The following is a 13046-nucleotide window of genomic DNA, read 5'->3' as shown; positions in this document are numbered from 1 at the left end:
CCAAAATTGTTTCTACTGCTAAAATGATCATTTTGAGAATAATATTCCTGTGTTATAATCCAGTGTCATCAGTTTCAATCTGTCTTGTGATTGATGACTTCTCTACCCACAATCCCTGGCCAGAAATGTGATACAACCTGGAAAACTGAATATACAAAGGTTATTTAAAATGTGATTGCCTTTTGACTCCAGGTTCAGACTCTCAATATTTGGTAGGTAGATTATGTGTACACATATGTGACATAGCAGTTCGTGGCTATCTAGGAGGCTACTAAAGTATCCTGCCAAGATTCAGTTAGAAATTGCCTGTTTTCCGATTTTCTGTCTTTAAATTTTATCAGACCACCGTGGCTGCTTCCACTTGGCTTAGAAAGATTTTGGTTTTTCATTGGTTGGTTGTTTCTTTCTTGGTTTGTTTTTTGCAGCAGCAGAACACCTTCAACCTCAAGATCCGTGAGTGAGTGAGTGTGTGAGTGTGTGTGTGTGTGTGTGTGTGTGTGTGTGTGTGTGTGTGTGTGTGTAAACATGTGTGCATGCATTCAAAGCATCCACTTTTCTTGGTATCCTAAAGCCTCCACCATCTTTGGCATGTCTTCCATACAAACCAGGTATATAACTGGTTTTGGGAGCCAGTTTTTCAAAGGAAGATACTTAATTGATTATTTCAGGTGCGACTGTCAGAAACAAAGTTTGACTTCCTCGACGCACAACAATGGAGAGAAAGTCATTGTCCTTAACAGCTTCAATGACATCAGTCGTGGTGGTGACAGGTTGCCCATTTATGCTGACAATGACATCATGGTCTCTCAACCCCGAGCTAAGAAAGAAAAAGAACAGATGATGAAGCCGGGCGGTGGTGGCGCACGCCTTTAATCCCAGCACTCGGGAGGCAGAGGCAGGCGGATCTCTGTGAGTTTGAGGCCAGCCTGGTCTACAGAGGGAGTTCCAGGACAGCCAGGGCTACACAGAGAAACCCTGTCTCGAAAAACAAAAATAGAGATTAATGAAAGCATTAGAAGAGTTCTACTCATTCCCATTTGGGGTGTGTTGTTTGTCTGTCTAATTCCTCCCTAACGCTCCCACATGCACACACACACACACACACACACACACACACACACACACACTGCCCTGCTGTTTTGCTGGCCATTAGACATATGAACCAAGAAGGTAGGACTATCCCTCCAACTGTAAGGGCTGTTGGAATGTGTCGTGAAGCCAGCTGGAGGAGGGTCCTCTGTGTTTCCCGTAATATCAATACCCTGTGAGAAATCTGGAAGAAGCTGAGTCCTTACATGCATTGGATTTCATTTGGGACGGACAGTTTGGCTTCTGATTTGTCTTCCTCTCTGCCCCATGTTAACTTCAGACATGACTAAATTCACTGGCAAGAGTGCCAAGCCCAGAGAGTGTTTTTCCCCCCAGGAAGTTGTACTCTGATGAGTCTGACTGAACAGCCCATCCCATGGTTTCTGGAACTGGATCATGATGTGCTGCTGTGTGTTCCAGATGTTCTGCTTCCAGTAAATCAAAAGCCACTCAAGCTTCCAAGCCCAGATGTTTACAGCTCTGACTCAAGGCTATAGTTCTATTCAATCAACACATTGACCTCACGCAGAATATATGTTCTAGATAGAAACTCCAGTTCCAAAAGTGAAGTGCAAAAAACATGGACAGGCTGGTTGGTTATGTAAAGGTAAGAATGGGCTAAAAAAGGGGACATCAAATTCAATGACTCCAGAAGATACTATTTAAGGAAAATGCAAAGCTCAAGAAAAAAAATGATGTGAGCAGATTACCAAGATATGTGCAGTTTGAAAAATATGAGGAGCTTGGGGTATAGCTAAGTGGTGTAGGGTATGTTTAGCATGTACCTGGTCCTTTAGTTCATTGGCCAGCATCAGGGGGTGGTGGGGGAACGGAAAGGTAACGCAGTGGGGCATGAAGAGGGAAGGGTAAACCACATGCAAGAATTCCTTAGAAATTGGCCAGGCGGTGGTGGCACACGCCTTTAATCCCAGCACTCGGGAGGCAGAGCCAGGCGGATCTCTGTGAGTTCCAGGCCAGCCTAGACTACAGAGTGAGTTCCAGGAAAGGCGCAAAGCTACACAGAGAAACCCTGTCTCAGAAAAAAAAGAAAGGAAGAAATTCTTAGGAACAAGGACAGTTGAAGAAAGATGATTCAGTAGTCGGGAGCAGGGAAAAAGTGCCAGTGCTGTGGCAGGAGGTCCTACTGTGTACAGGAAAGGAGGAAGTTGGCTCCCGCAGGGTAAGTGACCTTTCCCCATGCCTCAGAACTTCCAAGAGACGAACGCGGGATTTGATCCTGTGTCTTTCGGACTTGAAAACCCATCTTGTTGCCACTAGGTCAACTCTGCCTCGTGGAGAGGAGAGGAACCACAGATCGGGATGGTCAAGGAATTGTGCCAGGGTACACACCTCCTCTCTGACCCCTGTGGAACTCAGCACAGCTGCTTCCCCTTAAAAACAAGGACTCTTGTCATAAGACTCCTCAAACAACTTGTGTAAAAAAAAAAAACCTCTTTGGTTCCTCAGAATAAATGTTTCCTGAGTGCCAGCTGCTGTTTGTAATTATTAGTAGTTATTAAATATAAGCAGATGAAAGCCAGCGAGGATGGCTGTCGGGCTGCCAGAGACTTACAGCACTACTCCTCACGTCGACGTGCATGTGACTACCCATCTGGGAACCTTGTTAAAGACGAAGACCCTCCTGGGGATGTAGACTAGTGGTAGAACAGGTGTTCGGCACACACAAGGCAGGCCCTGGCTGTGAACTCCAGAAAGCAAGAAACAGCAGGAGTTAAGGGGAGTTGAGGAGAGGGTGGAAAGAAGTGGAGACAGCTAACCCCAGCACTTGGGGAGTCAGGAGAATGCAGAGTTCAAGACTAGCACGGGACAGGACAGGGTGGGGTGGGGTCCGATTCAGGGATGGAGCTCAGACCCTGCCTGGCTGGCTGGCTACTGATGCTGCCACTGGACGGCACACCACACTCTGAGAACCACTCCCAGAGCTGAGTGTACCTCCCAGGCCTTGGATCAGAAGTTAAAATAAGGAGTTGGGGGAGGGGCACGGCACGGCAGGGACCCGGAGGAGTCTAGAAGAGCTTAGGACATGCCAAACCTAGCAGCGGGAGACCTGACACTTTGCTAAACTGCTGGTACCTATGAGTTCTTCCGGGGCTAACGGAGTTGCCAGCGTCTAAGCGGATCGCTGAGCCCTTGAAAAACAAACAGCGAGCGGTACCCAAGGAAGGGCAGAGGCCAGGAGAGCAACATTTGCCAAAGGAGCTGCCTCTCCCTGCTAGTAAACAGTCTAAGGCAAAGCTGGAGACAGCAGCTGAGCCCTCCTTCCGCGGCTCTTTGATCTAGAAGCACAGGCGTCGGTGAGGGCAGTTTGCGCTGCCATGCAAACCTCGGGGAAGGGGCTTTGAGAAAACCCACAGCGCACCAAGACTGAGAGCACCCTGACTCCTTTCCCGTCTTTTTTCTTTTTCACCCCTCACCCCCACTGTCAGGAGTCCCACCAGAACACCCAGCTGCACAACCATAACTTACCTGCAGAGGACCCAGCTCAGACCCATGCAGGGTCCGTGATTGTCACCCCAGTCTCTGTGAGCCCCAGGAGCCTCGCTTAGTTCATTAATCCTTCCCATTCTCATTAACTAGTAATTACTGAACTGCTCCCATCATTTATCGTTAGTTAATGGTTATTAATAACTGACTTGACTGGGACATTGCGGCCCATGCCTGTAATCGTAGCATTCAGGAAGCAGAAGCAAGAGGGTTACAAATTCCAGGCTAGCCTGGGCTACACAGCTAGGCCATGTCTCCAAAATTCAAAGTAAAAATCTGGGAAAGACTCAGAGGGTAAAGTGCTTGCCACACAAGCATGAAGACAGTTTGGATTCCCAGCATGCATATTAAAAAAAAAAAAAAAAAAAAAAGCTGAACACAGCGCCACATGCCTGAGATCCCACCACTGGGAAAGCAAAGACCAGCAGATCCCTAGAACTCTGGGGACAGCCAGCGTAGCCCAGTTGGTGAGCACCAGGTTCAGTGAGGACACTCAGCATCTATCTCTGCCTTCCACACACACACGCACACACATGTGCACATACACATGAAAACATACAGCGAATTCTAAAACTAATATGTAAGGCATTATAACTTAACATAAAACTTAGTACTAAGTAATAACGAATAATATTAAAAGAATATGTTTAGGAGCTAGCATACAGCTTAGCTTACCCAGAAAAAGGGAGAGCGTTTTAATTTGGTAATTCCCAGCAAAATTAATTCTAACCTAGGCTATGACCCTGAGCCCTTATCAGTGCTGTTCAATATAAATGTAATACAAGCTGCATATATCACTGTAAATTTTAGAGTAGTCACCTTAAGAAAACAATCAGATAAAATTACCTTCAATGGTGCATCTTTTTTTGTTTGTTTGTTTTTTTCGAGACAGGGTTTCTGTGTGTAGCTTTGCGCCTTTCCTGGAACTCACTTGGTAGCCCAGGCTGGCCTCGAACTCACAGAGATCTGCCTGGCTCTGCCTCCCGAGTGCTGGGATTAAAGGCGTGCGCCGCCACCACCGCCCGGCTGGTGCATCTTATTTAATGCTATAAATCTAAAATTGTGTCATTTTAACACAGAATAAACATTTTGAAATTTTGACAAACATTTTGTACGTTTCCCGTAAGCCTTTGAAATCCACACATAGTACACACCCAGTCTGCCATCATGCTCCGATGGCTCCCGGGGGCCAGGGCAATAAAGGACAAAATGCCGTCCTTCCGAAGACAAAAAAAGGAAAGAAGGAAATGGTTTACCCCGTTGCGGGTGGTTTTGTTGTTTCCATTTGCGTCCGTTTAAATCAAAGAACAATTTTAAGTTGAGTTACCGAGTCACGCCGGCCAGAGCGCGGCGTGCAGTGTCTATAGGCCATGCCCCTGATGCTGGTGCTCCAGCCTGACTGCGCCAAGCTTAGCACAGGCGCATGCCTAGAAACAACGGAGCAGGCTGAGCTGAGGCCGCCTCCCTTACCTTGCAGCCGCCGTTCCTTGGATCACTTCATACACAAAAACTCCAGAACTCACATCAGGGAAATCTGGATCTTGCCTCTTCATCTCTTGAAGGAGGCTGGGAACAGTATGAAGGTTAGCACACACCGTGATCCCCTGAGGTCTAGGAAAAGCCTTGCCCGCTCAGGAGGCACACAGCCTATCTCTTTCCCCATCTCTTCAGTTGGAGACTGGCAGGCACCCAGGGAAATCCCACCCAGCCAATCACAAGTCACCCCTGCTGGGTGCCGTTCCCTCCTCTAGGCCATCTCTGGATATGATTTAGCCCAGCTAGAATGAGTGACTGGTGCTGGCCGAGGGAGACACGGCCCTGCAGCAGAGCCTATGGTCACAAGGTCCCCTTCCTGCTGTCCAAATCTTGTGTTTGCTTTGTAAGACTGCCCAGTGAGGGCTTGTACCTCTGAGCCATAGTTACCCGGTGCTTACTTCAGAGTGAGGGGCAACATTCGAAGACCCAGGTATTTCTTCTGTGAAGGGGCCTTTCCTGGAAAGGAAAATCATGATGTATAACACACAACACGTTTCCGTTTGACACAGCTTAAGAAACACCTAAGTCCCAGAATCTCTTGTTAGAACATCTGGCCTTGTATACGATCTGCTTCAGAGAACATCTGTGGTCAACACACCGTGGCCTCTCCAGTCAGTGGGTTCATTTCTATACTGTACAACACAAGCATTTCTGCGCATGTCTCATATTTTGCTTCGTGCTTAGTGCCTCCGATAGGTTTACCCAACGGGTGACAGATCTGAGACCCAGCACCTCAACTCCATAAAGAAGTCAAGCTCCGAATACGGTGGGAGTGAGCTTGATAAACAGAGGGGCCGAATCCCCCCAATTTCCTTCACCTTTCAGCTGGCGCTCGTGATAGTCTGCCAGGAACTGTCTGATCCGATCGGAGGGAATCGCAAAGGAGATTCCTGCAGTCACCTTCAGCGTGTTTATGCCAATCACATCTCCATCCTAGCAAGGAAGGAGAAACTCGACGACGTTACTCAACGTTGAGTGACAGTGTCACTCAACCACGAAGCATCAGGACCAGCAGAGCAGAATAAAACTAATCTCATAGGGTCAAAACAGGAGGGGGAGCGGAAATCCACTTCTTAGTTAGGGAGAAACAGATGTCTTCCAAGGCAATTAGCATGCCCGGGGAAGGAAGAGGTGCTTTACAGATACAAAAGTTATACTTTTTTCACATTCAAAAAGTCAAGGCTACTATGGAGTACGTATCATTCCCTAGCTCATTCTTATGTTAGTAAACGACATTAATTGTTAAAGGTGAGCTACAGTTTACATCTTGGTACAAATAAGAACACAAGATACCAAAGTGGAATGTATCCCCCAAATCGAAAATTAGGAGTTCAAGGTCATCCTCAGCCACATATTAAATGGGGCTACAGGAGACCCTGTCTCAAAAAAGGGAAAAGAAAAAAACAAACAAAAAAGCCCGCGAGAAGTATTCCCCCCTTTATTACTTAAAGGATGCTAAAAATAAACAAGAACAGACAAAAGCTGTTAGATTGTTGCGAATCAGCAATACTTCAGTAGACCTGTTCCTCAGAAACCGGTTGACCTTTGTGAACCAGGGTCAGCTAAGCTGGTGCTGGGAAGTAGAAAACATTCTCTTGTCCATGCCCTTCGCCATTCCTTGGCCATTATTAGGCATCCGGAACAAGAGAAATGGTATTCCTGGTCATATTGAAATGCAGATGGCAACTTAACAATTCTGGAGTACAGCCTGCAATTCTGTATTCCATCCCTGCTCTATGAAGCCCTTGTGTAATTGGGAAGACAGGCACACACAAAAATCCTCACACAGGGCTACTCGTAGTAATCATGCTGTCGACCAATGCTGTAGCCCAGTGGTAGAGTGCTTGCCCAGCATGTGCAAGGCCCTAGGTTCCATCCCAGAACTAAGGTGGGGGAGGATGTTGAAAAGGAAAAAGGGAGAAAAGCTCAAAGCACTGAGCTCTAGGGGTACTGCATTCTTGCTGCTACGTGTAGGTGAGCAAGTAGAAGCTTCGGCATCACCCGGAGAGGCACTGATTAAGAATAAAATACACGCCGGGCACTGGTGGTTCACGTCGTTAATCCCAGCACTCCGGGGGCAAGTGGAGCTCTGTAAGTTCAAGGCCAGCCTGGTCTACAGAGCAAGTACCAGGACAGTCAGGGCTACACAGAGAAACCCTGTCTTGAAAAACCAACATACATCAGAGAATGAAATACACAGCAGAACAATGGATTCTGGCTTTTCTGTCATCTATGAGTGGGAAGAAGGCTAAAACCCTGGATAGACTGCGTTAAAATCATCAGTGTTATTAGATGAGGAATAATTCATATACAAAAGACCGGGGATCTCAGAGATGTACATGACACAGCACAGTTGGTCTTTGGCAGAAGTCTGAGTTTCATCTCCTGGGCTTTTTGGTAACCAATGGCAACAGAAAACACGTAAAAGAGGAAAAACTTTTGCCAGGCCGTGGTGGCGCACGCCTTTAATCCCAGCACTCGGGAGGCAGAGGCAGGCGGGTCTCTGTGAGTTCGAGGCCAGCCTGAGCTACAGAGTGAGTTCCAGGAAAGGCTCCAAAGCTACACAGGAGAGCACACGTCAACAGGATAAATCCATCACAGGCTCCAGAATGTTCCCTAACCATTTACTTAAGACCCAAGAATAAAAAGCATCATTCCTTAATCTCTCCATGACAGTGGCTCGAAAGTCTGCATCACAGGTTTTGAAACATGTTTAAAGTTAAGAAGAAATATGAAGCATCAGAAAAAGGGCCACTTACCAAGTTCACCAACGGCCCCCCAGAATTCCCGTGCTAAAAGACAAGTTGAGAAAGGCATCAGTTAGCAAACAGAAGCATCTCTCCACGTCATTTATACATAGTTCCTAATGAGTTTTACCAGAGCATCCTGCTTCCCCAAGGCAGGCAAAAATCATGCCCCTTACCCTCCCAATCCTAAAGCCAGTGTGGGGCAGGACAAAGCAAAAGGACCCCACACTGTATCACAGCAGTGACCTCTGCAACAAGCCCCAAGTATGGGTGCCAGTTATATCAAATGTTCGGCTCTAGCCACAGGGCTTTCCAGCCCTCCCTTAGAGATGACCTCTGAGAATCCTCCAAAGACCAAAGGGAAAAGAGATCACTCTAAAGTTCTCTTCTCACTCCAACCTAGCACTATCTTCTGGGCCGGGAGCAGACTCCCGGTGACTTACATTAATGATGGCGTCTGTCTGGATATAGTCTATGTCCGAATCCTTCAGCCCCAGCTCTTTGCCGCCTCTCTGTGTGGTGCTGACAATCCCCGCAGTCACCGTATCCTGCAGAGAAAACGGGCTGCCCAAAGCCACCACAAACTCTCCAGCCCGGAGATCCGATGATCTTCCCAGCAGCAACACAGGAAGGTCGGTCTGCATGTGTGGGCGTGGAGCAAAGAAAAGAAGAGCACAATCAACCAGGACCTGCTGACCGGTGGCACTGTCCCAAACCAGCGCCCTCCCTCCCGCACGGGGCCTTGCCTTCCTTCTTCCTCAGATTCAGGTCCCACCGTTAAACTCTCCCTATATTAAGATAATTGAGATCATCTCTAAGACTGGAACTTATAGTTCCAGCTGCTAGAGAGGTGGCTTAGAGGTTAAGAGCATGTACTGCTCTTCCAGAGGATGCAAGTTTGGTTCCCAATAGCCATGCTGGGCAGTTGACATCCATCCATCTAACTCCTGCTCCAGGAATACAACTTCTTCTTCCAGCCTCCATGGGTACCTTGCACTCACTCGCACAGGCACATACACAAGTATACATCATTAAAAATAAAAAAAAATTGTAAATCGAAGTTGTATAGAAATTACTATTAATAAATGACCAGTGAAATGTCTGGCGTCAGCCAGTCACTGCACACCATTCCAGCTCAGACCTTTATCATCAGAGTGAAGTCACGAACAGGCTAGAGATCACCCAGAATAGCACTTCTCAAACTGTACCGTGTACCTAAAACCCCCAGGAGCTTATCAAAATGCAAGTTCTGGGAGACCTGGGTGGGTCGGAGGTTCAGGATTTCTAACAAGCTCTCAGATGCAGACCACACCTTGTACAGCAAGGACCTCAAAGTGTAATTAGCAGGTTTGAGTGCATTGCGATTGATTTCCCCCAAAGCTGCATCTGTTGAAGAAGGAATCATAGGAGGAATATGGGGGGGGGGGTGCTACTAGACAATTAATAGAGATTGTTGGGGATTGATGGGTAACAGAAGGAAAACCATAGACAGGGGAGTGAAATCCCTTAGCTAGGCCTCCTTCCATGAGGCTCTCAGCCCCGATTTCCTGTTCCCCATGGCTGAACACCTGGCTCTGGACTTGGGCTTCTCATCCATGCTATCTGGTGGTAGTGACAGGTCAAAGGGACTGGAACCAGGCTGGGTAAACCCTTAGACCTGATGAAGCTTACAAGGCCTTGTGAATGGGCCTAGAATCAAGCTAGGGGTTGGGCAAGTATTGGAGATGTACATGATCTCCTCTTTCACACCAGCGTATGAGTTCTGCAGAAGGATTAGCTACCGTAGACCTCAGGTTGGAGGAGGCCTATTGGCCCAAGTGGGCCTGAAGATCTCGAAGCCCGAGAACTAAAAAACTGGGACAGTTTGCCAAGCCAAGCTGCTGAAGCCAAGGCGGATAATGCTGGGGTACACCCAGGCTGATGCGGGAACACCCTGGGCATTCTCTTTGGAAAGATGTTCAGCCAGACAACCATCTGATGTTTTGAAGCTCTGCAACTCGATTTCAGAGCTGTGTAAGCTGAATTTCAAGAAAGGAGTGAGGCTGGGCGGAGGCGGCGGCGGCGGCGGCAGCGGGGGACGGCGCACACCTTTAATCCCAGCACCTGGGAGGCAGAGCCCGGCGGATCTCTGTGAGTTCGAGGCCAGCCTGATCTGCAGAGTGAGATCCAGGACAGGCACCAAAACTACACAGAGAAACCCTGTCTCAAACAAACAAACAAACAAACAAACAAACAAACAAAAACCAAAACAAAACAAAAAGAACGGAATGAGTGGGAACCTGGAGAGTTTGTCTCTGCGATTTGAAACCCTGTAACAGATCAGGTTCATCACAGAGCAGGCTAGGCTGGAGGGGGTGTGGTCCAGCCTGGTGATGTAAGCAGACAATCAAGCACTGACTGCTCCCAAAGGACCGAGCATGAAGCTGCAGGGTCCCTTCCTTGGCGGGCAAGGGGGAGCTGTGTCCTTTCCTCTGTGCCTATCCCTGTTGGTACCCCAGGCTGCAGGAGTCCGGACTTCACCCTGCTCTGGCATCCCTTTGCTTGTGGTTGAGCCTTTCCTTCCTTCCCTGCCCGGACTCTGGGTTCTCCTCCACATTCCAAACAAGTCACCCGCCCTGCCCAGGGACGGGGGTAGAGCAAAGGAGGTAGAAGAGAAGCTGGGGTCTGTACCACAGCAGCTTTGGGGATTGAGTTCTTCATTTACTGAGTGAGGGATTGGGAACAACAGGTAGGGGGCAGAAGTGTCAAGGGGGTGGCTGAGGGAATGTGAGGTTCAGTGATACTCTAGATTTTAATCTCCACATCACTCATCACTTTGTTCTTAAAAAAAAAAAAAAAAAAAAGAAGAAGAAGCCTGGGACACCAGGGCTGGGGGGAGAAGAAAAACAGGCACTACATACAAAGAAAAGGCATGGTGAAGGAATACAAGAGAAAATATCAGCAAATACACTGGGAAATGGCCAAACGTGCGGACTCGGACTTAGTTCTCAACTACTCACATTGGGCTCGATCTTAATCAGCGCGAGATCCAGTTTGTGGTCGATGTCTTTGACAGTGGCTTCATATTGGGCCCCATTCTGGAGCTCCACCTGGATCCTCTGGTGGTTGGTGAGGACGTGGGCATTGGTGATGATGAGCCCATCCTCAGACACTATGAACCCAGAGCCACTGGAGGCAGGGATTTCCTTGTGGGTGAGAGGTGATCTGTCCCAGAACAAAGCAATAGTATGAGCAAAGGGCAGGAACTGGGGAATCTCGCCATTGTTTGTGAGTCCCAGGAAGCTTCGCATTTATCAACCATATCTCCAGGAGTTTTCCCAAGCATGGTCCCTTTCCACTTCCATCCTCTCCGTGTATACGAGAGCCACACTGGCATGTCCTGGCCATCTCTCTTGAACACAGCTCAGAGCTGGGTCCAGGGATACTACTTCCTCCTTCCAATCGGAAACCTGTGGGTCATTCGCTGTGAAGAGGCCAAACCTGGTGCTGACACTGTACAGGCTCACACTACTGCCACGGTGACAAAATCTAGCTCTTAGGTTCCACTACTGATTGGCGTTAACTAACAGATCAAGTTAATTTTCTGTCGATCCGGGTTTCCTTGCACTCAGGTGACAGCTAGGGCTATACCAAATACTGACTAGCTCCTACAATCAGCCTTAAGTTTTGCTTGTAGGGTATGTGGGAGAAAGAAACACCAGCCACCAGCGTGCACGGATGTAGCTTGGATCTAGAAACCAGAATCCTTGTGCTTGGCTCTTTGCTTTTTAGCGAAATAACTCTTAACAACTTTTCTCCCGGTACTGGGCTGGACCCTGAGGTCCCCGCGTACTCCGCACGAGCTCTGCTGCCCAGCTCTACCCCAGCCAACTCTTTGAACCTGGGTTTCCTCACAGCGATTTTTAATGAACAGACAACACTATCAGGTGGGGTCTTTGGCCCTCGGTGTGACCTTTACCTGCGGAATATCTGCAAGTGAACCACAGATGGCGCCACCTTCTCCACCACCGCTGCGATAAAGTTGTACTTCCTTCGGAGCCGCCCGGCACTTCTGGTCCCTGTGAACAAACGGTCCACCGTGAGGGCAGTGGGATCCTTGCTCCCTGGATGCAGGTGTCGCATCTCAAAGTTCCCCAGCATCTCCCCGTCCCCCTTCCTCCGCAGGTTCTCCAGACTAGGAGATGAAAGCACCCGGCCTGTCATACCAAGGGGAAGAAAGGGAGAAAGAATCCCAGTGCCAACTAGTAGGGAGCGCATTAACCAAGCAAGAACACCGGGAACCAACCACCACGACAGGTTGAATCCCTGGAGCTGGCGAAGGAGGACCGACCCTGCGAGCGCGCGCGAATCAAGAGCACCCACTTCATCTTGGGTTGGGGTTGGGGTGGGGGTGCCCCACGCCTCGCTCACCTGGGTCCCCGCAGCCTCCCTTCTGCACCGGCACGGCCGGGGGCGAGCCCCGCAGGCGCGCTGCTCTGTTCTCCTTACGGAGCGCGCACAGACTGGGGTAGGTGCGCCCGTCGCTGCCGCACACCGCCGCGCCCTCCACGCCCTCCACGCAGCCGCAGGTGCCCAGCCATGCGCCCCCCGCAGGCTCCCGGGAGAATGGGGCCCCGCAGCGCAACCCCGAGAGGCACGGCCGGCCCTGCGCCCCGCCACACTCCTGACCCTCCGCGGCGGCGCACACGCGGCAGCAGCCGCAGCGGTCGGGCACCGGCGCCGTGCCGGCCGAGCAGGTGGGCAGCGGCGGGCAGCGCGTGGCATCGCAGACCTCGGGGCAGGGCATCGAGACTCTGGACCTCCTGGCCTCCGCCCAGGGAACAGGCACGGCTGGCAGCAGCAGCCACAGCAGGAGAAACTGTGCCCACACAGCGCACAGCGGCTGGAAGCTCATGGTGCACCCTGCCCTCCCGGATTCTACTTTTCCAGTTACTCCGCTCGGGAGTCACAACTGGCCTAAAATGAGCCACACTTTTTCCCTGGCCTGGGTGCCGCCTCTGCCAGCCTCCAGACTTTATAAAGGACAGCATCTGGCTCACTTCTGCACACACACACACACACACACACGCACACGTACACACACACATCACCCACCACCCATGCCACCCACCCGTAAGCGGTGAAGGGAGGGTCTACTCCGAAACCAGTCACGGGGCAGGTGACAAACGT

The 13046-nt window shown here is 49.7% G+C and overlaps 1 protein-coding gene across 1 annotated transcript; it reads right to left on the bottom strand.

Moving 5' to 3' along the window:
• Window positions 1-516: 516 nt before the first annotated feature.
• Window positions 517-12857, bottom strand: Htra4 (HtrA serine peptidase 4). The gene is made up of 9 exons (XM_006982956.4): window positions 12288-12857; window positions 11836-11935; window positions 10877-11081; window positions 8321-8515; window positions 7890-7922; window positions 5949-6063; window positions 5529-5586; window positions 5065-5160; window positions 517-817 (listed from the first exon to the last, which is right to left on the bottom strand). Exons 1-9 carry the CDS (start codon window positions 12769-12771, stop codon window positions 652-654), a joined length of 1452 nt encoding a protein of 483 aa, XP_006983018.1. The 5' UTR covers window positions 12772-12857; the 3' UTR covers window positions 517-651.
• Window positions 12858-13046: the final 189 nt, after the last annotated feature.

This window comes from Peromyscus maniculatus, chromosome 17 (assembly GCF_049852395.1).
Source record: "Peromyscus maniculatus bairdii isolate BWxNUB_F1_BW_parent chromosome 17, HU_Pman_BW_mat_3.1, whole genome shotgun sequence".
NCBI classification, from domain to species: Eukaryota; Metazoa; Chordata; class Mammalia; order Rodentia; family Cricetidae; genus Peromyscus; species Peromyscus maniculatus.
The sequence above is the reverse complement of the archived record's forward strand: the minus strand, read 5'-3'. Positions and strand labels throughout refer to the sequence as shown.